General features: G+C 50.1%; 2 protein-coding genes across 3 annotated transcripts; both read right to left on the reverse strand.

Annotated features, from left to right (window-relative positions):
- Positions 1–296: 296 nt before the first annotated feature.
- LOC150043814 (cytochrome P450 2A5-like) lies at positions 297–10,219 on the reverse strand. Of its 2 annotated transcripts, XM_090322006.1 has the most exons (9): positions 9,995–10,219; positions 8,695–8,857; positions 6,981–7,130; positions 6,331–6,491; positions 5,836–6,012; positions 3,524–3,668; positions 2,949–3,136; positions 2,040–2,181; positions 297–776 (listed from the first exon to the last, which is right to left on the reverse strand). In XM_090322006.1, the coding sequence occupies exons 1-9, from the start codon at positions 10,163–10,165 to the stop codon at positions 595–597; spliced, it is 1,479 nt and encodes a 492-aa protein (XP_090178132.1). In that variant the 5' UTR covers positions 10,166–10,219; the 3' UTR covers positions 297–594. The 2 variants fall into 2 exon arrangements, with proteins under 2 accessions (XP_090178132.1, XP_090178133.1); XM_090322007.1 differs by lacking the exons at positions 8,695–8,857; positions 9,995–10,219 and adding an exon at positions 7,626–7,712.
- Positions 10,220–13,489: 3,270 nt separating this feature from the next.
- On the reverse strand, positions 13,490–22,550 carry LOC150043815 (cytochrome P450 2A3). The gene is made up of 9 exons (XM_090322005.1): positions 22,330–22,550; positions 21,652–21,814; positions 20,947–21,096; positions 19,844–20,004; positions 18,670–18,846; positions 16,902–17,043; positions 15,158–15,345; positions 14,468–14,609; positions 13,490–13,702 (listed from the first exon to the last, which is right to left on the reverse strand). The coding sequence occupies exons 1-9, from the start codon at positions 22,507–22,509 to the stop codon at positions 13,521–13,523; spliced, it is 1,485 nt and encodes a 494-aa protein (XP_090178131.1). The 5' UTR covers positions 22,510–22,550; the 3' UTR covers positions 13,490–13,520.
- Positions 22,551–26,856: the final 4,306 nt, after the last annotated feature.

Below are 26,856 nucleotides of genomic sequence, written 5' to 3' on the forward strand. Positions count from 1 at the left end.
CAGCACCACTTCCAGATTTTCTGAGTAGTTTATTGGTGATTAGAGTCACATGGACTTTCCTGGTTGGCTTTGAACTGTGATCCTCAGATCTCAGCCTCCCCAGTAGGTAGGATGACAGTCGTGAGCCATTGCCTCCTGGAAGCTTTGTTTGTTATAAAGTGGGCTGGCACACTTCTCATGGATTGCAAGTATTTAAGTGAGGGGAACAGAAGTTATCTTTAGCAGAATGAAAAGCTATCTATTATTAGCAGTAGTAGCATTCTAGTATCTATTATTATTATCTATTATTATTATTATTATTATTATATTTTTCCTCAGTAGAGTGCAGCAACCCTTTTCTATTCCTTTGCGAGGTATGTTTTTTTTTCTTTTTTGTTTAAAAAAATATCGTTAATTAGTTGTACAGAGGAGTTGCCACCTGACAAAGCATTTTATGAATAAAATGTCTCTAGATCAGGGTCACCTCATCTTCCCCTTCTCACTCCTTCCCTCACTTTTCTTCTTTTTCCTTCTCCTATGCATCTGGTCCACTCACAGCCCCCCTCCATCTTCCCCCAGCCCCATCCATTCTTCCTTCCTGAGCACAGGCCTGGCTCAGAGAGGCAGAAAACCCAAAGTGTATTTTGGTATGATTCTGGTAAAGCCAAAGGAATCGGGGGACACTTTGATGTCCTGGGGAGCCTTTGGGGACTTGAAGCGGAAGTTTTGCAAGATGGTGGTGAGGAGGAGAAAGAGCTCCATTTTAGCCAGGCCTTCTCCCAAGCAGTACCGCTTTCCTGCAGAGAAGAGGAAGGAGTAGGGGTGAAGCCAACCACTTGGGGCCTAGTTTCATTATGGAGCCTCAAGCTGGATTCTGTAAGGGAGGGGAGGGCTCCATATCTCAGAGAGACTTTCCAGGAAGATTTGAATTCTGAGCTCAGAGTCACTCATATAAAAGCTGGGGTGATCCATGCCAGGCTGAAGCAATGGGGAATCTAGATACCTATACCCCCAAACTACTCTCAAATAAGGCCACTGTGCTACCATGTCCTTCCTTTCCCTCCCTCCTTCCCTCCTCCTCCCCCTCCCTCCCTTCCTCCCTCTCTTCCTTCCTTCTTTCCTTCCTTCCTTCCTTCTTTCCTTCCTTCCTTCCTTCCTTCCCTCCCTCCCTCCCTCCTTCCCTCCCTCCCTCCCTCCCTCCCTCCCTCCCTCCCTCCCTCCTTCCTTCCTTCCTTCCTTCTTTCCTTCCTTCCTTCCTTCCTTCCTTCCTTCCTTCCTTCCTTCCTTCCTTCCTTCCTTCCTTCCTTCCTTCCTCCTTTCCTGTCTGCCTTTTCTTTTGTGCCAGTCCTCAGTCTTGAACTCAGAATCTGGGCATTTATCCTTCCCTTTAAATTTTTTTTTTTTGCTCAAGGATAGTACTCTACCACTTGAGCCACACCTCTACTTCGGGCTAAAGAGCCAGAAGTTCATTGAGATAAAAGTTCATTGGAGAGGGCCAGGAGTTTGGCCTAGAGGTAGAGTGCTTGCCTAGCATACACGAAGACCCAGGGTTCGAATCCTTGGTACCACACACATAGAAAAAGCCAGAAATGGTGTTGTGGCTTAAGTGGCAGAGTGCTAGCCTTGAGGAAAAAGCTCAAGAACAGTGCTCAGGCCCTGAGCTCAGTCCCCAGGACTGGCAAAAAAAAAAAAAGTTCATTGGAGATCAAAGTCATATGGACTTTCCTCCCCCGGGCTGGCTTTGAACTATGTTCCTCAGATCTCAGCCTCCTGAGTAGCTAGCATGACACGTGTGAGCCACAGACAATCTAGCTAACTCAATCTGTTCTTGATTTTTGCTCTTCTCTGAATGAGATTTGGTTGTCTTCTTTCCTCGACTCCCATATAGGATGTTTGGGAATTATGGAAGTTTGCATGTAGTGGATCACAGAGTGGATCTAAGAAGAACTTCCAAGCTGGAGAAAGGTATTAATGAGGCTGTGGTCCAGAGAGGGGGCTGGCACCCACAGCTGTGCCCTTTGCTGTGTGCCTTGGCCTGGTGGCCAGCGCTGGTCACTTACCGATGGAAAAGGGGACAAAGGCATCACTCTTCTTAAACTGTCCCTTGTCATCCAGGAAGTGGTGAGGGTTGAAATCTTCAGGGTTGGGGAAGAACTTGGGGTCGTACAGCACAGAACCCAGCATGGGGAACACCTCAGTACCCTGAAAAGAGGAGGAGAAAGAGGAGGAGGAGGAGGAGGAGGAGGAGGAAGGGAGATTTGATTAGGAAGACCAAACGATCAGTGTGCTCAAGGCAGAGACTTGTCTCTACTAAGATGATGGGAGTGTGTGTGTGTGTGTGTGGGTTACACAGACCCAGGTGAGGAGAAACAGAGGCGGCAGAGCTGGGGGTCCATGAGGGAGGGAACTTGGGGGAGCAAGACTGCTATATCCTTGAGGCAGAAGCATGGGAAATATTACATCTGAGTCTCCTGAAGCAGGAAGTCCTGGATTTGAACTCAGGACCTGGGATCTGTCCCTGAGTTTTTGCACTCAAGGGTGATGCTTTACCACTTGAGTCACAGCTCCACTTCTGGCTGTTTGCTAGGTAGCTGGAGATCAGAGTCTTATGGACATTCCTGCCCAGGCTGGCTTTGAACTTCCATCCCCTGAGTAGCCAGGATTACAGGCGTGATCACTGGTGCCCAGCTATAGCTGGTATCTTTCCAGGTAGTACTTTTTTTTTGAGGGGGGCTGGACCAGGAGGGTCAGTTGTCTGTAGACAGGGCATTGGGCTCTGGTGTTCAAATCCCCTTGAGGCATGTGGTGGTGGTGGTGGGGGGAGACAGCAGGATGCCAGGTAGTTTGAAAGGGGCAGCTGGGGTGACACAGTGGGAATCAGGAATTGTTGGGTGAGAAAGTGGGGTGAGGGTTGGAAAGCTGCGTGTGGAAATCCATCCTGGGGTCCCAGGGAGAGAAGAGGGGTGCACCTTAGGGAGGAAGAAGCCTCGAAATCTGGTGTCCATAGTGACCCTGCGAGGAATGCCCATGGGGGCAAAGTTGGCAAATCTCTGGATTTCGTAGATCACGGCCTCGGTGTAGGGCATCTTGTGGCGGTCCTCGAACTGAGGCTGCCGGTTCTTCCCGATCACCCGGTCAATCTCTTCGTGGACCTTGGCTGAGGCAGAGGGGGTGTGTGCTTAGGGACGCGGGGATGAGAATCTGATTAATGCCCTCCCACTTGTGCCTTAGCACTACGCGTGGCTTTGGGGGGTGCTTCACTGGGGGAGGTGTCTCATAGATTTTCCTGCCTGGGCTGGCTTCCAATCGCGTTCCTCAGATCTCAGCCCCCTGAGTACGCTGGGATGACAGGTATGAGCCACCGGTGTCTGACTTCACATCCGATTCTTAATCTATATCTGCGATTGACCACCAGGCCCCAGAAACTTGAGCCGCGTTAACAACTTACAATGCTCAAATACACAAAGCGAGGCATGCGCGAGGATCAACGTCAGAGGGATTTCAAGGGCTCCCCCACTCCGTTGCTTGTGCCCTCCAGCCTTACCTTCCACATCTGGATGTTTCAGGAGCAGCAGGAAGCCACAACGGAGGGTGGAGCTGATGGTTTCGGAGCCTGCGAAGAAGAGGCTCAGTGTGGACATCACCAGGTTCTTCATGGAAAACTCAGTGTTGGGGTTTCTCTTTTTTTCCTGTAGGAAGAGAGGCCTTTGGTTTGAATCTGCCCTGCCAATCCCACTCTGAGTTCATTCTGAGTGTGTGTGTGCGTGTGTGTGTGTGTGTGTGTGTGTGTGTGTGTGTGTGAGAGAGAGAGAGAGAGAGAGAGAGAGAGAGAGAGAGAGAGAGAGAGAGAGAGAGAGAGAGAGAGTTTTGCTTGCTCGATGTTGGTGTTGTGTTACTTGAACCACAGCTCCACTGCTGGCTTTTCGAGTGGTTCACTGGAGATCAGAGTCTCCTGGACTTTCCTGCCCAGTCTGGCTTTGAGCAACAATCCTTAGAAAGACAAACTCTAGATCTACATCTGCCAGACTTTCTCCATTGCCCTGGTGGCGGGCTCTACCCCAAATGCCTTTCTTTTCTTTTCTTTCTTTTGTTCTTTTTTGTTGGTTGTAGGGCTTGAACTCTGGGCATGGGTGCTGTCCCTGAGCTCTTTAGCTCAAGGCTACCAACCTACTCCTGGAGCCACGGCACCACTTCCATTTTTCTGGTGGCTAATTGGAGCTAAGAGTCTCATGGACTTTTGTGTGCCCAGGCTGGCTTTAAACCGTGATCCTCAGATCTCAGTCTCCTGGGTATCCAGGCTTACAGGTGTGAACCATCACGCCGAGCTCCCAAATGCCTTTCTGCCAAGCTCAAACTGTCTTTTGACTTTCAGCTTGTTATTTTTTTTTGTTTCTTTTTTTTTGGTGCCAGTCTTGGGGCTTAAACTTAAGGCCTAGGCATTGAATCCGAGCTTTTGTGTTCAAAGATTAGTGCTCAAGCACTCTACCACGTAAGCCAGAGGCTTCAATTCTGTTGTTGCTGTTTTTTTTTATATATTTCTTCTTATTTTCTTTTTTTCGTATATTTTTTTTCTTTTGCTGGTGAATTGAAGAGTCTCAGAGAGACATTCTTGCCTGGGCTGACTTTGAATCACCACCCTCTGATCTCAGCCTCCTGAGTAGCTGGGATTACAGGCATGAGCACAGGTGCCTGGCTGTTGTGACTGTGTAGAGAGCAAGGGAGAGCAGGCCTGTGAAAAAAGGCAGATGTGTCACGGAAGCTTAGAAACACATTTTCGGAGACAGAGCTTTAAGTGATAGCATCTGACTCCTTTAAGTGCCTTGAAAGGTTTTCAAATCCTTTAACCTCCAGATTTCATAAATCCTCAACTCTTTTTTTTTGTTTTCCCAGACGGGAGACTGACACACAGATTAGGGTGGAAGCTTCCCTGTGTCAGGTCACCTGAGAAGTCAGGTCATCTGTCTCTCGAGGTATACCTGATATGCATGACATATTAGACAGAATGGAGCTTAAAAGGATTAGAGCCAGAGAGCTAGGAGGAGCTAGGACACACTTCCTTCATGTGTGTCTTAGGAGACCATTAGAGTCTTTGGACTGTACATTCTTCCTCTGTAAATCTGAGGTCAAGAGTTAAAATGAGGCCAGGTGCTAAGGCTCATGCCTGCCGTTCTACCTACCCAGGAGACTGAGATCTGGAGGATTTCAATTCAAAGCCAGGCCAGGAAAAGAAAATACCATGACTAAAACTCTTATCTCCAATTAATCAGGGGGAAAAAAAAAAGAATCAGCGCTGTGGCTCAAGTGGTAAAATACCAGCTTTTCATGAAAAAGCTGGGCAGTGCCCAGGCCCTGAGTTCAAGCCTCAGTACGTACATACATACATACATTAAAAAAAAAACAGCTAAACTAACACTGTGTATAGGATGGTGTCTATAAATGTGGTTCTTGTGAGTGTTTGTTTGCCCATGTCCTGTATTAAGGACTCTGTCTCTGTGTGTGTGTGTCTGTGTGTGTGTGTGTGTCTGTGTCTGTGTGTCTGTGTGTGTTGTACTGGGACTTAAACTCAGGGCTGGTGTTCTACCACAGTGGCAGCTCTACTTCTGGTTTTTTTGGTGATTCACTGAAGATAAGAATCTCACAGACTTTCCTATCCAAGCTGGCTTTGAACCACAATCTGCAGATCTCAGCCTCACAAGTGGCTAGGGTGACAGTCATGAGCCCTCAGCACCTGGCATAACAGCGATGTTGTGAGGATGATGGTAACGGGACCCAATTTGATTGTACCCTTCTCCTCTACACTGCTCAGCCTGATTTCCTTCTTCCTGGCTTAGTAGTTCTCCACCCTGCTGGACACACCTCCTGCATGCGGATGAGAAACGAGTCGATGAAGTTCCGTGGGGAGTTGGGATCCAGGGTGAGCTGGTTCTGCTCCACCTTCCTGGTGATGAAATCCTCCAGCCCCCGAATGCTTTTAAAGATCTTTTTCTGTGGCCCTGGAAAGTGCTTCATGATAGAATAGAACATATCATAGATCTAGAGGGTGGGGAGAAGAGGAAATGTGAAAGAATGACAATTAAAACGGGTGCTGTGGCTCATGCTTCGCATCCCAGCTACTCAGGGGGCTGAGATCTGAGGACTGATGGTTCAAAGCCAGCCCAGGGCAGGAAAATCTGTGAGACTCTTATTGCCAATGAATTACCCAAAAGCCAGAAGTAGCGTTGTGGTTCAAGTGGTAGAGCATCAGTCTAGAGTTACAGAGCTCAAGGACTGTACCCAGCCTCCCCCACCCCCCGTGCTAGCCACTGGCCAGGCATGGCTGGGCGTGCAGTAGGAAGACTAGACACCAGTCACCTGGCCCATGGGTGAAGCTGAAAATTCGTTGATCTCCATCATCATCTTCAGCAGGGACCGTAGCTCTCCATCCTGATAGTCGAATCGGTCCCCGAACACCACGGAGCTGATGACGTTGGAGACGGTTTGGCTCAGGTAGAAAGTGGGGTCCACAAAGGCACCTGTCAGGGGGCAGGGTTAAGGAAAGATGGGGGCTTGGCCAAAAGTTAGCTTGACGCTGAGAGTTGGTGGCTCACGCCTGTCATCCTAGCTAACTCGGGAGGCTGAGATCTGAGGATCACAGTTCAAAGCCAGCTTGGGCAGGAAAGTCCATGAGACTCTGATCTTCAGTGAACCATCAGAAAACCAGAAGTGGAGCTGTGACTCAAAGTGGGAGAACGCTAGCCTTGAGCTGAAGAGCTCGGGGACAGCACCCGGGCTCTGAGGTGGAGCCCCAGGACTGATCGCAGGAAAAAAAAAAGTCACTTTGGTGAGCTGTGCAGGTTGAGCATCTGAGGTCACAGCAGCCTCGAACTGCCAAACCCCTGCTCCAGAGTTCCAGGCCTCGCACCCTTGTGGCCCAGCACACCCAATCTATTTGAAGTCATGGTGTTTTATTTCCTCTTCACCCAACAAGTCAGACCCCCGCCCCCAACCCCACCACAGCTCACCACGCGTGTCCTGCAAAGCCTTGATGAGGAAGACGGCCTCCTCCTGGATGCGCTCCTCGATGCCGCGCTTGCCCACACCAAAGTCCCGCAGTGTGGAGATGGCAAAACGCCGCATCTGCTTGGCACGCTCCCCGTTGCTCAGAGCCACGCCTGGGGAAGGGGGGGGTCAGAGGCCAGGGGCCATAGAGGAGGAGGGGGGGGAGGATGAGGAGGAGTGTGAAAAGAGAGAGAAGACAGAAGGGAAGGGAAGGAGCGATGGAAGAGAGAGGAGGGGAGAGAAAGGGAGGGGAGAAGAAAAGAGAGAAGAGGAAAGATTAAAAAATTTAGAGCCAGTCTCAGGCCCACACAGAAAAAGCACCTGAGTGGAAAGAAGTCAAACAGAAGAGAGCCATCGAAAGGCAAGCTAGAGGCTGGATGCCCGTGGCTCCCACCTGCCATCCTAGCTTTTCAGGAGGCTGAGATCTGAGAATTGGGATTGAAAGCCGGTTCAGGCAGGAAAGTCTGAGAGACTCTTCTCTCCAACGAACCAGCCAAAAAGTTAGACTGGAGCCGTGGCTTAAGTGTTAGAGTACCATCCCTGAGCAAAACAAAAATGACAAAAACCCTAAGGGACAGCGCCCAGGACCTGAGTGTAAACACTAGTACCTGCTAGCATGCGGGAGTGTGTAAACACACACACCAAAGAGAGAGAGGGAGAGAGGGGGAAGAAGGAGGGAGGCACGCAGGCAAGTGAGATAGAAACAGAGAAAGAGCCATTCAAAACTACTCCAGTGCAGGGAGAGAGAAGGGAAGAGGCTGAGATTGTGGAGACCTGGCATGGGTACAAAGTTTGTGACATTTTCCACCCTGGTTGGACAAGAAGGAGAAATTAGGGCAAAAGACAGAGAGAAGGCCTGGAGAGAGGAGAGATTATTTCTGGGAGATGGAGGTACAGGAACATTCAAGATGATTTTGTATGAGACTCAGGGGGTGAAAAGGGAGGAGAGATGGGAAAGAATTATGGGAAAGTAGAAAAAATCTGCACATACCAACACAGAAAAACATGAGGGAAAGGGGAAAAGGAGGGGTGGGGGAAGCTAGATCCCAACAAATAAGTTATTATTTGCCAGTCCCAGGGCTTGAACCCAGGGCTTGGGCACAGTCCTTGAACTTTCTCAAGGCTAGCACTCTACCACTTGAGCCACAACCCCACTTCTGGTTTTTTTCTGTGTTTGTGGTACTGAGGAATTGAACCCGGGTCTTTGTGCATGCTAGGCAAGCACTCTTTCACTAGGCCTCACTTGTTTTAAACTATTTTGTATTGATTTGGCTCCAACTCACAGCCTGGGTCCTATCCCTTACCTTTATCCACTCAAGGCTCCGACTCTACCACTTGAGCCACAGCTCCATTTCTGCCTTTTTTTTTTGCTGGTTCACTGGGGCTACGAATCTTGGATTTGGCTGGCTTTGAGCCATGAGTCTCAAATCTCAGTTTCCTGAGTAGTTTAGATTACAAGTGTGAGCTACCAGCGCTCACCTAGAGTCTCTAAGAAAGAAACGATAACCTCGTGTGAGAGACGGAGATGGCAGTGGAGAGAGAGGCAGGGAAGAGCCAAGGACAGAGAGCCAGCAGTGAGCAGGGGCATTAGAGCTGTGTTGGGAGGGAAAGATGGCAAAACGAGGCCGCCAGAAGGCCCTGGCTAGCCTCACTCCCAGTGATGGCTTCCTTCCTTACCATAGTCATCAAAGAGTGTGTTAAAGGTGGCCTGCTGGCCTCTGCCGCTGAATTCCTCTGCCTGCTCCACCAGTGCCTCCTTCACAGCGTGATACCCACACAGCACCACTATTCGTCGGAGCCCAAGGTGGATGGTGAAGACGGGGCCATAGCGCTCACCGATCTGAGGGACAGGGGAGGAGAGTGGAGACCGCCTTGATTCACGGCCCCTGTCCACCCAGAGGTCAGTTCTGACATCACCCCCAGGCAATCCTTCATCTGTCCATGTGTGATTGTGCCTGCGTGCGTGTGTGCTTGTGAGACTTGAACTGGGTACCTGATATTTTTGCTCATTGGCTAGTGCTCTACCAATGGAGCCATGCCACCAATGCAATCTTTTTTTTGGGGGGGAGGAGGACATGGGGCTTGAACTCTGGCCTGGGTGCTGTCCCTGAGCTCTTCAGCTCAAGGCTACCATCCTACCCTTGAGCCACAGCCCCATTTTCTGTTTTCTAGTGATTAATTTGAGAGTCTCTTGGCTTTGTATTGCCCAGGCTGGCTTTGAACAGTCATCCTCAGATCTCAGCCTCCTGAGTATCTAGGATTACAGGCATGAGCCACCACACCTGGCTTCAACCCAATCTTCACCCCTGCCCCCCGGTTGTGGGACTTGGACCCTGGTGTTTTCCCTGGACTCTTTAGCTCAAGGTTACCACTCTGCTCTTTGAGCCACAGTGCCACTTCCAGTTTTCTGGTAGTTAATTGGAGATAAGAGTCTCCCGATTTTTAGTGCCTGGGCTGGCTTTGAACTGCGCTCCTCAGATCTCAGCCTCCTGAGTAGCTAGGATTACAGGGGTGAACCACTGTGCCCGATTAACCCCATCCTCCCTTCTTCCCTCCCCCCTCCCTCCCCCGCCTCTCTCTCTCTAGTCCTGGGATTGAACTCAGGGCCTGAGTACTGTCCTTGAGCTTTCTCAAGGCTAGAGCTCTGCCACTTGAGCCACAGCTCCACTTCTGGCTTTTTTTTTGGTGGGTCACTTGAGATAAAAGAGTCTCAAAGACTTTCCGGCCTAGTTCTCAGCCTCCTGAGTTGAGCGGATGACACTTGAGCCATTGCCCCGGCTCAGTTCCATTTTGATCTTCAAGGCATCGAACATTCAAAGATCTGTTCCTCTGAGACTTGTCTCCTGAATAGGCCAAATGCTGGCTAAGCCTCTGGTTTACCGACCAATATTCCACCTCAATTTAGCCAGGAGAAACTGAGACAAATGCTAGCCCCCCCTCCCCACCCTGGGTGCTACCCTTCTCTGCCAGGCGATACCTTCATAAGGGCATTGTACATGTCTCCTGCGTCCAGCTGGAAGTAATTCCCTATGAGGGGCAGCGGGATGGGGCCAGGAGGCAGATTCTTCCAGATCTTCTGGTTCCAGACAGATATCAGCACCACTGCACACAGGACAGCCAGAATCAGAAGCATGCCGGAGGCCAGCATGGTGGCAGCAGAGGTGACAGGCAGTGATGGATGAGACAGTGTGTTTCTGTTTTGTGGGACTAGAAGGTGCAGCCTTTGCTCCTATTTACTCAACCGTGTCACTTCATCACTCAATCTCATCCCTCCCCCACCCAGGGAGGATGGGACATGCCCAGCTGGCAGACGGTAAGGTACCTGAGCTTCAGGCTGAATTCAGAGCTGCTGGTGAGATTTTTCAAAAGCCGTGTGATGGAGAGCTGAGACTGGATTTGGAACTCCAGATGGAAAACAGGCCTCACAGATAAGGATTTCAAAGATCTGCAGTAGAATTGAAATCCTTCAGATTTATTGTGGGTAAGGACAGAATGTATGAATTGAGAATCGGTCCATAAGAGAGACAGGGTTTAGAAAGCCAGAAAAGGCCAGCCACCAGTGACACACACTCCTATAATCCAAGAAATTTAGGAGCCTGAGGTCTGAGAATTGCATTTCAAAGCCTATTGGGGCAGAAAGCTCATGAGACACTTTCTTCCAAAAACTACCAAAGAGCAGGAAGTGGAGCTATGGAAGAAGGGGTGAATTAACTTTAACCAAAATAAAAGCTTGAGCAGTGCAGAGTCCCTGAATTCAAGCCCTATTAAAAAAAAACAACCAGAGAGGGAGATGCTAAAATTATAGATTATAGCTGTGATGGTAAGGATCTCTAATTGAAATTCTTCCTTCCTCTTTTCTCCTTCTCTTTTAGTCTGAACAGGGAGGGGGAAGGAAGCAGCAGTGTATACTATTTTTCTGGGGTCAAAGTGCAGAGAACAAAACAGATACCAAAATAGACAAGTTGCTTGTTGGTTTTGGAAAGGGAGAGAGGGAGGGGCTTTGTGGCGTGGTCAGCTACCTGTCCTCCTTTGGCTGCCCTGGCCTGGGCCCTTGTTTTGCTCTTCTCTCTCTCTCTTTCTCTCTTTTTTAATAGAGCAGATTATAGAAAGCAGGGATTCTTGGGCCATACATTGTTTAAGAACAACTCTCTGTCGCTCTCTCTCTCTCTTAATTTGCTGGATAAATTAGATAGATGGAAGTTTCATAAAACTCTATTCTGTCTCATCTATGTTATATTCCACCCATCTGTCTAAAGGATGGCACAGTCTTATTTAAGGAAGTGTTGAGAATAGTGTAAAATAGACTATAACCTTAAAAAATGAGATGGAAGTTGGTTGTCGGGGACTCATGGCTATAATCCTAACTCTGTCTGAGATCTGAGGATTGTGGTTTAAATCCAGACCAGGCAGGATAAACTACCAATTAATTGCCTATTTTTATTTTTATTTTTTGTGGGCCATGGGGCTTGCACTCTAGGCCTGGGCGCTGTCCCTGAGCTCTTCAATTCAAGGCTACTGCCCTATCACTTGAACCACAGCCCCACTTCCCATTGCCTAGTGGTTAATTGGAGATAAGAGTCTCACAGTTTTTAGTGCCCGGGCTAGCTTTTAACCTTGATCCTCAGATCTCAGCCTCCTGAGTAGCGAGGCCAAAAGTGGAGCTGTGAGTCAAGTAGTAGAGCACAAGCCTTGAGCACAAAAGCTCAGAGGCAGTGCCCAGGCCCTGAGTTCAAAACCCAGGAATAGAGTACATGCACACACAGACACACACACACAGACACACAGACACACACACACACACACACACAAACACTGGGACTCAGACTTGGTATCTGACACCCATTGACCGATGTTCTGCTACCAGAGTCACACCTCCAAACCTAAGATAATAGTTTTGAGAAATGCTAAGAAATTGAGTGGTTTCTACCTATGTTGGGCAATACCAATGCCAGGAGGAGGTGCAGGGGAGTCATGGCCAGTGCTTGTGGTAGTTTCAGCCAGCTTTTCTGAGGGCATTTCCTTTAGAAATTCCCCTGGGACTGGGAGTTTGGCTTAGTGGTAGTGCTACATATATAGAAAAAGCCAGAAGTGGTGCTGTGGCTCAAGTGGTAGAGCTCTAGTCTTGAGAAAGCCCAAGGACAGTGCCCAGGCCCTGAGTTCAAGCTCCAGGACTGGCAAACAAAAATCACCCTCTGGCACACTGTGGGCCCACGCCTGCGAGGTGGAGAAAGTGGCCAAGTGTGTCGTCCACTACTGGCCATTGAAAGTGAAGTTGTAGGACATCAGAGATGCCACTCACACACTGAACCTCCTCTCTGGTGTGGACATTTGTGGTGATTTAATGAACTTTTTTCTAAACTTTCATAATGTTTCAACTTCTTCGCCCATAGGTCAGTCATGGGCCTTGAACTCAAATCCTGGGTGCTTGCTTGTCCTTCAGCTTTCTTGCTCAAGGAGAGCACTTTACCACTTGAGCCACACCTCCGCTGCCAGCTTTTGGCTGATTCATTGGGGATAAGTGTCTCATGGATTTGTCCTGCCTTGGCTGGCTTTAAACTGGAATCCCAGATCCCAGCCACCTGAGGAACTAAGGTGCCGGCATGCAGCAGCCACTTCAACTTTCTTCTTCTTCTTCTTTTTTTTTCTTTTTTGGTCAGTCGTGGAGTTTGAATGTAGGGCCAGGGCTCTGTCCCTGAGCTTTTTGCTCAAGGCTAGTGCTCTGCCAATTTGAGTCACAGCATCGTTTTCAGTGTTCTGGTGGTTTATTGGAGATAAGCGTCTCATGAACTTGCCTGCCCCGGCTAGCTTTGAACTGTGATCCTCAGATCTCAGCCTCCTGAGGACTTAGGATGACAGGTGTGAGCCACCAGAGCTGGGTTCTCTTTTTTTTTATACCGGTCATGGGTCATGAACTCAGAACCTGGGTGTCTGTTTGTCCTTCAGCTTTCTTGCTCAAGGTTAGCATTCTTGAGCCATACCTCCACTACCAGCTTTTGGCTGGTTCATTGGAGATAAGGCTCAGGGACTTTTCCTGCCTGGACTGGCTTCGAACTGTGATCCTCAGATCTCTGCCTCCTGAGTAGCTAGGACAGGCAAGTGTGGAAGCACTCAGCACCAACTTCAGCTGCCTAAGCCTTAGCCTGACGGTCATCTGCAAAAATCACCCGAGCCCAGCCCCCTTTGCATGGGCTGTGTGCCCAGAGATCATGGATGGGTGATATGAACTTGACCAACAACCTTCCTACAATAAATAAGAACTGATTTGCTTTTATTACTCTTTGCAACATTAAAATTCCCTTTCTGAAAAAAAATCTCATGTTGGAAGCACCCATCTTCTTCAGCAAGGTCAGCCATCTGGCCTGTTTCCTCTCCCCATCTGATCTATTCAGCCCCACCCTTATCCCTCCTTTTGCCCTTCCTCCCACCCCTCCCAGTGACCTAAGCCCCCCTGTCCCCCCCCACCATGCCCTCCTCTCCCCCTCCCCCAAGCACAGCCCCCAGGCTCAGCGAGGCTGGAAGCTCATAGTATAGGTTGGTGGGATGGTAGCAAAGCCCACGTGTTTAGGTGACACGTCGATATCTTGGGGAGCCTGGGTGGACTTGAAACGGAAGTTCTGCAAGATGGTGGTGAGGAAGAGAAAGAGCTCCATTCTAGCCAGGCCTTCCCCGAAACAGTACCGCTTGCCTGCAGAGGAGAGGAGAGGAAGGAGGGCAGGATGAAGTCAGCTCTCTGAGATGTCACCCCCAAGCCCAAAGTCCACAGTTGAGTTCTCTAAGAGACTGGGGTGGGGGTTTCAGGGGCGGGGAGGACTGTATAATTCTTGCTGGGAGATTTTCCATAAGGGTTCTCATCCCCCTTTCAGTTTCCCTAGTCCATGACGGGGCTGGGAATTGTCCTTTAGCTTTTTCCCTGCAAGGCTGGAGCTCTAGCACTTGAGCCACAGCTCCACTTACAGTATCTTTTGTGGTCAGTCGTGGAGCGTGAACTCAGGGCCTGGGTGCTGTCCTGAGCTTCTTCACTTCAGGCTAGTGCTCTACCACTTCGAGCCACAGAGCCATTTCTCGTTTCCTGGTGGTTTATTGGAGCCAAGAGTCTCATAGACATTCCTGCCTGGGCTGGCGTCCAACAGTGATCCTCAACTCTCAGCCTCCTGAGTATCTAGCATGGGCAGGTGTGAGCCTCAGAAAACCTGACTAACGCAGTCTGTCTGTTCTTGATTTTCCTCCTCTATGAATGAAATTGGATTATCCCTTTTCTCTTTCCTAGACTCCCATCTAGGATTTTGTGAATTACAGCAGGGTGCATGGAATTGATCTCAGTGTAGATCCAAGAGGAACCACCAAGCTGGAGAAAAACATCAGTAAGACTGTGGCTCGGAGAGGGGGCTGGCACCCACAGCTGTGCCCTTTACTGTGAGCTTTGGCCTAGTGGCCAACCCTGGTCACTTACCAATGGAAAAGGGGACAAAAGCATCACTCTTCTTAAACTGTCCCTTGTCATCCAGGAAGTGGTGAGGGTTGAAATCTCGGGGCTTGGAGAAGAACTTGGGGTCTCTCAGCACAGAGCCTAGCATGGGGAACACCTCAGTACCCTGAAAAGAAGGGGGGGGGAAAGGAGAGTGAGAAAGGCAGATGAACATATGAATGGACTGAAACTCCCATGGTAGGAGGAGGAAGGACGTGGAATCCTGGGAGTGGAGGCTGGAGCCATTTTGTGGTTAACTGCAGATAAGTGTCTCTCAGTAGTGCTGAGGCTCAAAGTGCAATAGAATGATAGCCGTGAACAAAAAGGACTCAAGGACATATCCCAGGAGAAAACATGAAAGAATCTTAGGGACTTTCCTGCCTAAGCTGGCTTTGAACCTCGGTCCTCAGACCTCAGCCTCCTGAGTAGCCGTGACGACAGGCCTGAGTCACCACTGCTGGATTTGCATCTCTTGGTTTAAGAAGACTCAAGTGAAGGCTTGGATCTCCTGAGCCAGGGACTTCTGCGGGGAGCTGGGGAAGGGGAGTCAGGAGGGAAAAGTCCCTGAGTAGGAAAGAAGGGGCATGGCAGGGGAGGAAGTCTTTGATTAAGAAGGAAGACAGGGAGTGGAGAGTGTGTAACACAGTTGGGGTCCCGGGGTCTGGCTAGTGGCACCTTGGGCAGAAAGAACTCCCGGAACTTGGTGTCCTTGGTGACTCTGCGGGCCAGCCCCATGGGAATCATGTCTCCAAATCTCTGGATCTCGTGGATCACGGCCTCTGTGTAGGGCATCTTCATTCGGTCCTCAAACTTGGACTGGCGGTTTCTGCCAATGACTCGATCGATCTCTTCCTGGACTTTGGCTGGGGATGAGGAGAGAAGAGGAAATGTGGGCTGGGAGCGTGGCCTAGTGGTATACCGCTCACTTAGCATGCAGGAAGCCGTGGGTTTGATTCCTCAGTACCACATACACAGATGTGGCACTGTGGCTCAAGTGGCAGAGTGCTGGCCTTAAGCAAAAGTGTCCAAGCACAGTGCCCAGACCTTAAGTTAAATCCCCAGGATTGGCAAAAAACAAACAAACAAACAAAAAAAACCGGAAAATGTGTTTAGGTATCAGAAATCTTAGAAGCAGGCATGAGAATTTAAAAAAAAAATAAAAAAGAGTACAGGTAGCTCACCCCTATTATCTTAGCTACTCAGGAGGCCAGGACTGGGGATCCCAGTTCAAAGCCAGTCCAGGCTGGAAAGTCCCTGAGACTCTTAACTCCAGGGAACCATTAAAAAATCAGAAGTGCTGCTGTGTTCAAAATAACCTTGAGCAAAAGAACTCAGGGATGGCATCGAAGCCCTGCATTCAAGCCCCACAACATAAAGGAAGGAAGGAAGGAAGGAAGGAAGGAAGGAAGGAAGGAAGGAAGGAAGGAAGGAAGGGAGGGAGGAAAGAAGGGAGGGAGGGAGGGAGGGAGGGAGGGAGGGAGGGAGGGAGGAAGACAAAACTGGGTGCCGGCCTTGGAACAATGAACGACAGGCATACAACTCATCATTCATTCACAACAGCTGTTGGCCATTGGCTCACTCTCTTGGTGGCATTAAAGGAGGAGTCTAGGCCAGGTGCCAGTGGCTCAAGCCTGTCATCTTCAGAGGCTGAGATCTGAGGTTCCCCGTTCAAAGCTAGCCCAGGCGCGAAAGTTCATGAGATTCTTATCTCCAATTAACCACCAGAAAATGAAGAGTGGAGCTATGGCTTAACATGGTAGGTAGCTGAAGAGCTCAGGGACAGCGCCCAGGCCCAGATGGACCAAAAAATAAAAAAGAAAAAAAAGAAGAAGAAGAAGGGGTGAAGAGTCTTAGGGGCGTTGCTGTGAAAAAGAGGCAGTGAGATTCTTTATGGTTTAGATCAGTGATTTATCAATCCTTCCAGGTAGCATGTATATAGAAATATTACAGATGTTTATATATATAATATAATGTATATATTGTCAGTCATGAGGCTTGAACTCAGCACCTAGGTTCTGTCCCTGAGCCTTTTCACTCAAGGCTAGTGCTCTGCCACTTTGAGTCACAGATGCACATCCAGCTTTCGGGATGGCTTATTAGAAATGAGAGTCTCCTGTGCTTAGCAGCCTATGCTGGCTTTGAACCATGATCTTCAGATCTCAGCCCCCTGAGTAACTAGGGGAACAAGCCTGAGCCACAGCACCCGGATTCCAGTGTTTTTATAGCTACGACTTGAATAGCCAAGTCCACAGGCTACTCTCCCTGCTCTGTTGATGACAGCAAAGCCTGTGTGAGGGTCCAGGTTCTTGGGACAAATGAGGACATTGAAGCTGACTTAGCAGAGCTCTTACGACCTGCCGCCCCACCCCCAACTCCTCACCGCCCCCCCAGTCTCTGTCCCCGCCCCTCCCGGCCTTACCCTCCACATCCGGGTGCTTCATGAGCAGCAGGAAGCCATAGCGCAAGGTGGTGCTAACAGTCTCCGTGCCCGCAAAGAACAGGTTCAGTGTGGTGAGAACCAGGTTTTTCATGTAGAATTCTGTGTTGGGGTTCTTCTTCTCCTGCAGGGAAAGAGGTGAGTTCAAGTCCACCCCAGTTCTCATGCCGTTGAAGCATCTTCTGGAACATTCTCTTGGGGATGTACTTCTGTGAGGTCCAGGTGGAAAGTCAATCTGCCACCTCTCTGTCCGGTTTTTAGAATTTTGCCCAGGATTCTGACTCTGGCCCAAAATATACTTCTCACCTTTGCCTGGGTGATTGATTGATTGATTGATTGATTTTGTGGGTCATGGGGCAAGAACTCAAGGCCTGGCAACTTTCCCTGAGCTCTTTCTCTGAAGGCTAGCACTCTATCACTTTGAGCCACAGCACCACTACCAGTTTTCTGGTGATCCATTGGAGATAAGAGTTTCATGGACTTTCCTGCCCAGGCTGGCTTTGAACTGTGATCCTCAGATCTCAACCTCGTGAGTAGCTTGGATTACAGGTGTGAATCACCTACACCCAACTTTTATTCCCATATATGATTGGAGACTGGGATTTGATCTTGGTACCTGATGCTTTCGCTTACTGCCTGCACTCTACCAACTGAGCCAGGGCTCCATCGCCCTGCTGATGATCTGAGTTGTGTGTGTGTGTGTGTGTGTGTGTGTGTGTGTGTGTGTGTGTGTGTGTGTGTGTGCCAGTACTAGGACTTGAATGCTAGACCACTCACTTTCATTTGATGTGATAACTTAAGCAATAAGCATCCAAGACAAATCGGAAGTAAGCTAGCTGGCACAACTTTCCATGCTGGGTGAGCTCAGGCAGATCACCAACGCTCTCTGGCCTCTGATTCCTTGTTGTGATTGTAAAATAACTTTATTCAACAGCTAAGACGGGCCAGGTACCTATGGCTAATGTATGTAATCCGAGCCGGAGGATTGGTTGTTTGAAGCTAGCTTGGGAGAAAAGTCTGGGAGTCTCTTATCTCCAGGTAACAACCAACTCCCTGCCCCCCCCAAAAAAACTGGGCTGGGAGTGTGACTTAATGATAGACTGCTTGCCTACCATGCACAAAGCCCTGGGTTTGATTCCTTGGTACCACATACAGAGGAAATTCCAACAGTAGTGCTGCAGTTCAAGTGGTGGAGTGCTAGCCTTGAACAAAAGAAGTTCAAGGACAGGTACTTAGTTCAACCTCCAGGACACCAACAGACACAAAAGGCACTGATGGGCACTAAATACTGTGTAGCATAGCCAGGTGCCAGGGGCTCACACCTGTCATCCCAGCTACTCTGACGCCTGAGATCTGAGGCTCAGGGTTCACAGCTAGCTGGTGCAGACAAGGGCCTGTGAGATTCTTCTCTCCAGTTGATCACTCAAAGGCTGGACGTGGCACTGTGGCTCACGTGGTAGATCACTAGCCTTGAGAGAGAGAGCTTGGGGTCAGCACCCAGGGCCTGAGTTCAAGTCCCACAACCAACAGGAAAAAGCAGGGGTAGCACAGGCAATGCAGTGCAGTTGGCTGCAGCATCGTCTCAACGGATGAGGTTGTGTAGAGGAACACCCATGCTCAGTAGGATCCGCTCTGTAGATGACTGAGGATGAGGTGTATAATTCACCGAGCGCCTTGTTCTCCACCCAGCCCCATCTGAGGCCCCTCTGCCTGGCAGTGGATCTGCCCACCCTCAGGTGACTGGACATACTTGCAGCATGCGGATGAGAAACGAGTCGATGAAGTCCCTTGGGGAGTTGGGATCCAGGGTGCGCTGGTTCTGCTCCACCTTCCTGGTGATGAAATCCTCCAGCCCCTGCAGCTCCTTAAAGGCCTGCTGCTGTGGGCCTGGCAGGTGCTTCATGATCGAATAGAACATCTCATAAAGCTGAGAAGAGAAGACAGAGAAAAGACATTCACTCAATGGCTGAGCACACACCTGGAATCCCAGCTACTCTGCAGATGGAGTCAGGAAAAGCCTCAGGGATGTGGCAACCCTGCCGCACAGACATAAATGAATGAATAAATACAATACAATAAGGAATGGCGACGTGGCTCACATGACAGGTGATTGCCTCCTATGCACAAGGCCTTGGGCTCAATCTCCAGAACAGAAAGCAAAATCACACCCCTGCCCCAATCGTCAGTGCACTGCACAGGCCACGGGGTCCATCTGAAATCCTCCTGACACCAAGGCCCCCTCAAAACCAGCCCCCCATTTTCTACATCTAGAAATTGTACCAGCACCTAGAGCAAGAGAGCAATGCCCAGTTCCCCTGGTCGCCCTGGCATTTCCACCATGGGCTGGAAACAGAGCTGCTGGAAGAGTGCCAACACCACCACCTGCTCAGCTCCTGGGCTGCGAGGTGGCAGCAAAGCAACTTTACAACCTCTGACAGATGCGCCCTGCCAGTCCTGGTGAGGACTGTGCTGCGTCTCCCAGGTGCTCTACCACTTGATCCACGCCTCACTTAATTGAAGGTAAGAATCTCACAGACTTTCCTACTCAGGATGGCTTCAAACCTCCATCCTCAGATCTCAGCCACCTGAGCAGCTAGGATTATAGGCTTTAGTCACTGGCCTGCAGGTTTGTTTATTTATTTACATTTGTCAGCGGTGGGGCTTGAACTCAAGGCCTGGGCACTATCCCTGAGATCTTTTGCTCAAGGAATAGCATTGTACCATTTTGAGCCACAGCACCACTTGCAGTTTTCTGGTGGTTCATTTAGATAAAAGTCTCATGGACTTTCCTGTCCTAGGCTGGCTTTGAACTGTGACCCTGAGATCTCAGCCTCCTGAGCAGCTGGGATGAAAGGGCTGACCCAAGAGTGCAGCTATTTTCAAGACCTAGATTTTTCTCAGACACTCGGGGCAGGCATGGTTACCTGCCCGGTGGACGTGGCTGTGAACTGGAAGCTTCCCAGCATCATTCGCAGGAGAGACAGAAACTCTTTGTCCTCATAGTCGAAGCGGTCCCCAAACACAATGGAGCTGATCACATTAGACACGGTTCTGCTCAGGTAGAAGGTGGGATCTATAAAGGTGCCTGCAGGGGTGGAGGGTGAGGGGTTTATCAATGTGCATACAGCAGTGGAAGGTGAGGGCCTTCTGGGGTGGAAGGTGGAGATCTGCAGGGGTGGAGGGTGAGGGGCATGCAGGGGTGGAGGGAGATGGTGAGCAGGGGTGGAGGGTTTGGGTCTGCGGAGTGGAGAGTGAGCCTGTATGAAGGGTGCAGGGTGAGGTGTCTGCAGGGGTAGAGGGTGAGGATCTGCAGGGTGGAGGATGAGAGTGTTTGAAGGGTGGAGGGAGGGGTGTGTGCAGGGGAGGAGGAGGAGCGTTGGGCCTCTCTCTCATAGCTTAGCATGGTCCTTTCCTAGCTGACAAAGGCCCGTTTGGTCAGAGCCTGCACCCCTTCCTCTTGAGATGGCCTCCTTTAGGGCAGCCTTAACGACAGAAGGCAATGAGGTCCCCTTAGAGTGACCTTCAGGCCTGGACAGCCGCAGACTCCTTAACTACCATTTGGGCAGCAGCCATTCAGCCTAGCTGGCCGTGGTGGAGTCTCTGGTCCCCACATCTACACCAGGGTCTCTGCCTCCTAAGCCTCCATTCTATGGGTTACTTCTCTACAGAAGAGTCGGCGCCTGGCGCTTGGCTCTTGTGAGATGTGGTCTTGCCTGTCCCTTTGCCGGCAATAAACATTTCCTTTGTTCTCAGTACCTGGATGTCCGAGTGGCAAAGTCTGATTTTCTCTAACAGTGAGGGTGTATGAAGGGTGGAGGGTGAGGGTGTACAGGGGTGAAGCGTGGATGCCTGCAGTGTGGAGAGCAGGGGATTGTGGGGGACCCAGGAAAGATCTGTCTTGGAGCAAAAGAACCAAACCAAGTGACCAGATGCCAGTGTGATAGGAAAGATTTTGGGGAGTGGATGCCTGGGCTCCAGGACCTCCTTCTTCTCCCTTCCATTCCCTCCCCCTGCTCTCCACCCTCACCTTTTGTGTCCCTCAGGGCCTGGATGAGGAAGCCTGTTTCCTCCTGGATGCGCTCCTCAATGCCACGCTTGCCCACGCCGAAGTCACGCAGCGTGGTGATGGAGAAGCGCCTCAGCTGCTTGGCTCGCTCGCCATTGCTGAAAGCCACGCCTGGGGAGCAGGGAGGGTCAAACCAGGTGACCAGTAGAGTATAGGGGGTACAGGGAGGGGGACCCTCCACCTGCAGAGAGCACCACTGGGGCCACTGAGGGAGCCAGGAGAGGCCCAGAGGCCACATTGTGCAGAGAGCAAGAGGAGACAGCAGGAAAGCCCTAGGGGCAGGAGAGGGGGGGCTGCTGAGCTGGGAGGGAAAAGCTCAGACTCAGAGCCAAAGTGTGCAGATCATGGGGAAAGAGACAGACAAGGGAGACAGGGTCCCCTGGGCACAGAGAAGGGGACACAGCAAACTCCCACCCTTCCAGGCACAGAGGCAGCAGGCCATGGAGGGGAGGAGGAAAGGGGGAGGAGGGAAGAGGGCAGAGGCAGAAAGAGGGGAGCTGACTTTCAAGCGGATTTTCAAAAGCAAAAGGAGTGAAGGGTTTCTGTCCACAGAGAACCAGGAGGCAGAGCAGGAAGACACTGGGATGATCTGAGGAGAGCCAGAAGCTTGAAACATGCAGAAGAGGAAGGCTGGGGAAACTGAGGCACCATGTGCATCCAACCCACCATAGCCTTTGAAGAGCCAGTCGAAGGTGGCCTGCTCGCCACGTCCACTGAACTCGTCGGCCTGGTCCACCAGCGCCTCCTTCACGGCCTCCTGGCCACACAGCACCACGACGCGGCGGGGGCCGAGGTAAACGGTGAACACGGGGCCATAGCGATCTCGCATCTGGAGGAAGAGTGGATGGGAAAGTCTGAGGAACCAGCTTCCGGGTACTGGGTGTATTGGTTTGTCCCTAAAGTCTGGCCAAGTCACCTAACTGAATATTCCCACATGTGGCCTTTTTCTGCTCAGAAAAATAAGTAAGTAAAAGGATCACACGTACATTTTTATTTTTTTGATGCCTTGTTCTGGGGCTCAAACTCAGGGCCTGGATGCTGACCCTGAGCTCTTTTGCTGAAAGGGTAGCGTTCTACCATTTTGAGACACCGCATCACTTCCAGTTTTCTGGTGGTTCATGGGAGATAAGAATCTCACACACTTACCTGCCTGGCTGGCTTTGAACCACCATCTTCACATGAGTCTCCTGAGTAGTTAGGATAATAAGCAGGAGCCACGGGAGCTAGAAATTGGCTTCTGAAGGTTTCCTTCCAACCCAAGCAAACCTGCCTCTATTTAAGACTCTGCTCAGTGCCCTGCCCCTCGAATCCGGGCTCACCTGTCCCAGCCCCCATCCCACACACCTTCATGAGAGAGTTGTACATCTGCTCCGTGTTCAGTTGCAGATAGTTTCCAATGAAAGGCAATGGCGTGGGGCCTGGAGGCAGCTTTCCCGAGAGCTTCCTCTGCCGCCAGACAGACATCACCACCAGGACAGTCAGACAGGTGAGCACAGCCACCAGCAGCATGCCTGAGGCCAGCATGGTGGCAGCCAGGGTGCCAGTCAGAAGGCGATGGCTGAGTCTGGTGTCTTGTTGTTTTTATAGTTGGTGGGATGGAAATCTGGTCTTTGGCCTTGATTTCATAACTGTCTCGTTGTCCTTGCACGTGATCTCCTTCCCCACTTCCTACTGTGCACCCCACCTCATTTGAAATGTAGCCAGCAAGCCAAGGAGGGGAGGACCTCAGAGATTAACGGGGAACAGGTTGTGTTGGTGGCACTTGAGGAAGTGCCCTAAGTCTGTGGATCTATTACCTTCCGTGTCTTGGGTAGCTTTCTTTTAGCTTCAGATAGTGGATATCTCAGATCAACGAGCCTGAAAGTATGGGTGGATTTTTGTGGATGCCAATCCTGGGCCTTGAACTCAGGGCCTGGGCACTGTCTTTGAGCTTCTTTTGCTCAAGGCTAGCACCCTATCATTTAAGTCACAGTGCCATGTCTAGATTTTTCTGTTTACATGCTACTGATCAATTGAACCCAGGGCTTCATGTGTGCTAGGCAAGCACTCTACCACTAAGCCACATTCCCAGCCATGGTTCTTTCTTGCTTAGGGTCTCAGGAGAGGTGTGGATTTTATTCCAATGACTGGTGGAAGATAGGGGGTCATGGGTTTACAGTGTTTCAGTGAGGTGAGCTTTGGGGAGTTCTGGGGTGATGGATTCGAGGGGCGTGGGCTAAGACAGACCCAGAATTGTGAGTGTGGGAAGACAGCGGAACAGGAATCTAGAGTGAGCAGGTGTGGCCCTGCTGTGATTCAAACCCTGTGTTGTACTTGAGACCCCGAGTTGAAGGTCATGTGGGGGTTACAGAGCCCGGACCCACCAGTGCCCATGAGCGATCACCAGAGTCATATTTCAGTGGAACATTACACAGCCCTGAAGACAGAATTCCAGTGTCACAATGGGCAGAGGGATGGGCCAGGCTTACGAATAACAGCCTCAAGTATGGAAGAAAATCCCATCTACCAAGGAGACTGACTTGCAAGGAATCTCCACGGAATCTCCTACCCCCTAGGCAAATGCATTCGATTTCTTAGATGGCTTTCAGTATTGTGGTTATTTATGATTTGCCAAGTCTACACGTAGGTGTCTTGTTCACAGATGCCAAAGATTATGCTTGGATTGCAAACTTGAGAGACTCTTGAGGCAGTTGTGGGGCTTGAACTCAGGCACTGGGTGATGTCTCTGATGCTCTTTTGCTCATAGTTAGCACTCTACCTCTCTGCATCACTGCTCTACTTCCATCTTCTGATGGTTCATGGGCACAGTTCTGTCAGGACTGGCTTTGAACCAAGATCCTCAGATCTCAGCCTCCTGAGCAGCTAGGATTACAGGCATGAGCCACCAGCGCCTGACCTGCTTTTCATTTTTTTCCCCCTGTGCCGGTCTTGGGGTTTAAACTCAGGTCCTTTGACACTGTCCTTTAGTTCTCCCCCTACCCCGAAGACTGGCTTTCTACTATTTGAGCTAAACCTCTACTTCTGGCTTTTGTCTGGTTCACTGGCAATAAGAGTCTCTGCCTAGGCTGGCTTTGAACCAAATTCTTCAGATCCCAGTCTCTTGACTTGTTAGGAAGTCGGCGGTACACATAGGTGCCTGGCTGCATGGTCTTTTGATTGTTGGTGGTGATGAAGATGTTGCCTCATCATCACCACTGAGGTGACCCAGTGAGGAAGCTGGGATTGGAACTCACTCCATTCCACCCTCCATTACCTGGCCCAGCCCTCTTTGCTTTAGATGGATTCTGAAGTTGGCATAGTTGCCTGGTTAATGTCAGAGATGAAGGGATGCCAGGTTGGCCTTGAGCTTGCCACCTCATGTGGTAAAAGAGTAGACTCAGGGGAGGGTCCCTGAAGTGTCTTGGGGAAGGTAGGAAGATGACCCCATAGATTGTATGTACACACTTAGTTGGCACAGCAGATTTTGGCTACCTGCTTCAGGGCCATTGAGTGGGTGGAAGATGGCTGAAGCCAACTCTTCAAGGCCTGGCCTGGCACTTGCAGTTTGCTTTTCTCATTCTAGGGCGTTGAGCTCTTGAGTTCTATGTGGAGTGAATCAAGGGAAGAAAACAAACCAGAGAGATGAAAGAGCTGTTTGTTGATTTTGCAGGGGGAAAAGGTGGGGAGAAGGATTAACAAAGGCTTGGCAGACATTTATACCCCGGATCAGGGTTACCAGCCCACACCTGGGCTGGCCCTTGGCCTGCCTGGCCTCTCTTCTTTCTGGGATTGTTGTTGTTATTGTTGTTGGATAGGAGTCATTTGGAGAACTTAGGGCTTCATGAAGGATGCATCAGGAAGTGGCCTGAGAGCTGAGATGGGCTCCCCAAAGAGCTTTGTGTAGGTGAATAGGAGAAGGAATTACGGACAGAAGTCACGTGTGTTTGCTCTCAGGCTGTTTTCTGGGGCGTGGAAGGAGGGATCGGTGTCTGGAGTCCCGTGGGAGAGACACATGTCAGCCATAGTGACTTAGGACAAAATGAACCAGGGAGGGTGAACACAAGAAAGTATCCCCCCTCACCCCCTGTCTGGACCCTCAGTTTCCCTAAGGTTAGGAACAAGGATAAAGCATGGATTTTAGAAGTCTCCTTTTTATTTTGTGCTGGTTGTAGGATCTGAACTTGGGGCCAGAGTGCTGTCTCTGAACTCAAAGCCAGTGCTCAAAACGAGTACTGCTCCACTTGAACCACAGCTCCACTTTTGGCTTTTCTTGGTGGTTCATTGGTGATAAGAGTCTCATGGGTTTTCCTTCCCTGGATAGCTTGGAACCAGGATCCACAGATCTGAGTCTCTAGCTAGGATTACATTTGTGAGCACATTGTCTGGCTGGAATCTTCTCCCTTCTTCACTGACATGTCCCTTGAGGAGGTGACTTTGCTCTCTTAGCTTTGTGGAGATAAGCTAGCTGTTTTGATGAAGGTGTGTATAAGTGGATGCCTATTTAATAAAAAGCATTTGAAGAAAGGCTGGGTTAATGGTGGCTCATGCCTGTCATCCTAGCTATTCAGAAAGCTGAGGTCTGGGGATCGAGGTTCAAAGCTAATCCAGTAAGGAAAGTCCGAGAGACTCCCCCCCCCCCAGTCCTGGGGTTTTAATTGAGGGCCTGGTCACTATCCTTAGACACTTTTGGCTCAAGTGAGCCACAGAAACACTTCAGGCTTTTTCTGTGTGTGTGTGTGTGGTACCAAGGAATCGAGCCCAGGGCTTCATGCATGTTAGGCAAGCACTCTACCAATAAGCCACACTCCTGGCATTCTATGAGACTAACTCTCTCTCTCTCTCTCTCTCTCTCTCTCTCTCTCTCTCTCTCTCTCTCTCTCTCTTTCTCTCTCTCTCTCTCTCACCAGTCCTGGAGCTTGAACTCAGGGCCTGGGCACTGTCCTTGGGCCTTGGACCTTGGGCTTTCCTCAAGGCTAGCACTCTACCACTTGAGCCATCACACCACTTCTGGCTTTTTCTATGTATGTGGTACTGGAATCAAACCTGGGTCTTGCTGCATGCTAGGCAAGCACTCTACCACTAGGCCAAACTCCAGGCTCTATGAGACTCTTATCTCCAAGGAACCACTCACAATCTGAAAGTGACACTGTGGTTCAATTGGTAGTATTCTAGCCTTGAGGGAAAAAGCTCGGGGACAGAGCCCAGGCCCTGAGTTCCATCCCCTGGATTGGCACTCAGACGAAATAAGTGTATGTTAAAGATCCTTTGAACAACTGATATTCATGTGAATCAGTGTTATTGGGGGCATGTGTAGGTACTTGTGGCTGAGGCTGGGTGGATAGAGATAAGAGCTAGTGAGGGAGGGTGGACTGGCCACAGCCATGGAGCTTAGAGTTGTGGATGTAGGAAGAAGGCTAATGCAGGTGTGTGTGGAGGATGGGGGGGTGGATTTTGGTGGAAGGAGAAAGGTGAGTCAGGAGATTGATTTCCAAGCAGAAGAGCCAGCATTCAAAGCCTGTGTGCAGCTGAGAGCAATCAGACATTGCAGCTCCAAGCTTAGTGATAGCCTGTTACAGGATCTGAGTTCTAGACCGCTGTATGCGATCATCTGATGAGGAGCTGCCACAGTTCTTTCCTTCTTTTATTTTTTTCTTTGTGTCTTCTTTTTTTTCTTCCTTCCTTCCTTCTTTCCTCTCTTCTCTTTCTTTTTTTCTTTTCATTTATTTGGTCCCGAGGGTCTGATCTCAGAGCCTGCACGCTGTCCTTGAGCCTCTCTATGCTCAGCGCTGGTGTTCTACCCCTTGAACTACAGCCCTGGTGGCTTCTCTCCATGCTCTCCTCAGGCTGGGTGGAAATTACACTCAAATGATTGGCTTGTAGAGAGAGATTGGG

The sequence above is a fragment of the Megascapheus bottae genome, chromosome 31 (assembly GCF_031878675.1).
Source record: "Megascapheus bottae isolate mThoBot1 chromosome 31, mThoBot2.hap1, whole genome shotgun sequence".
NCBI classification, from domain to species: Eukaryota; Metazoa; Chordata; class Mammalia; order Rodentia; family Geomyidae; genus Megascapheus; species Megascapheus bottae.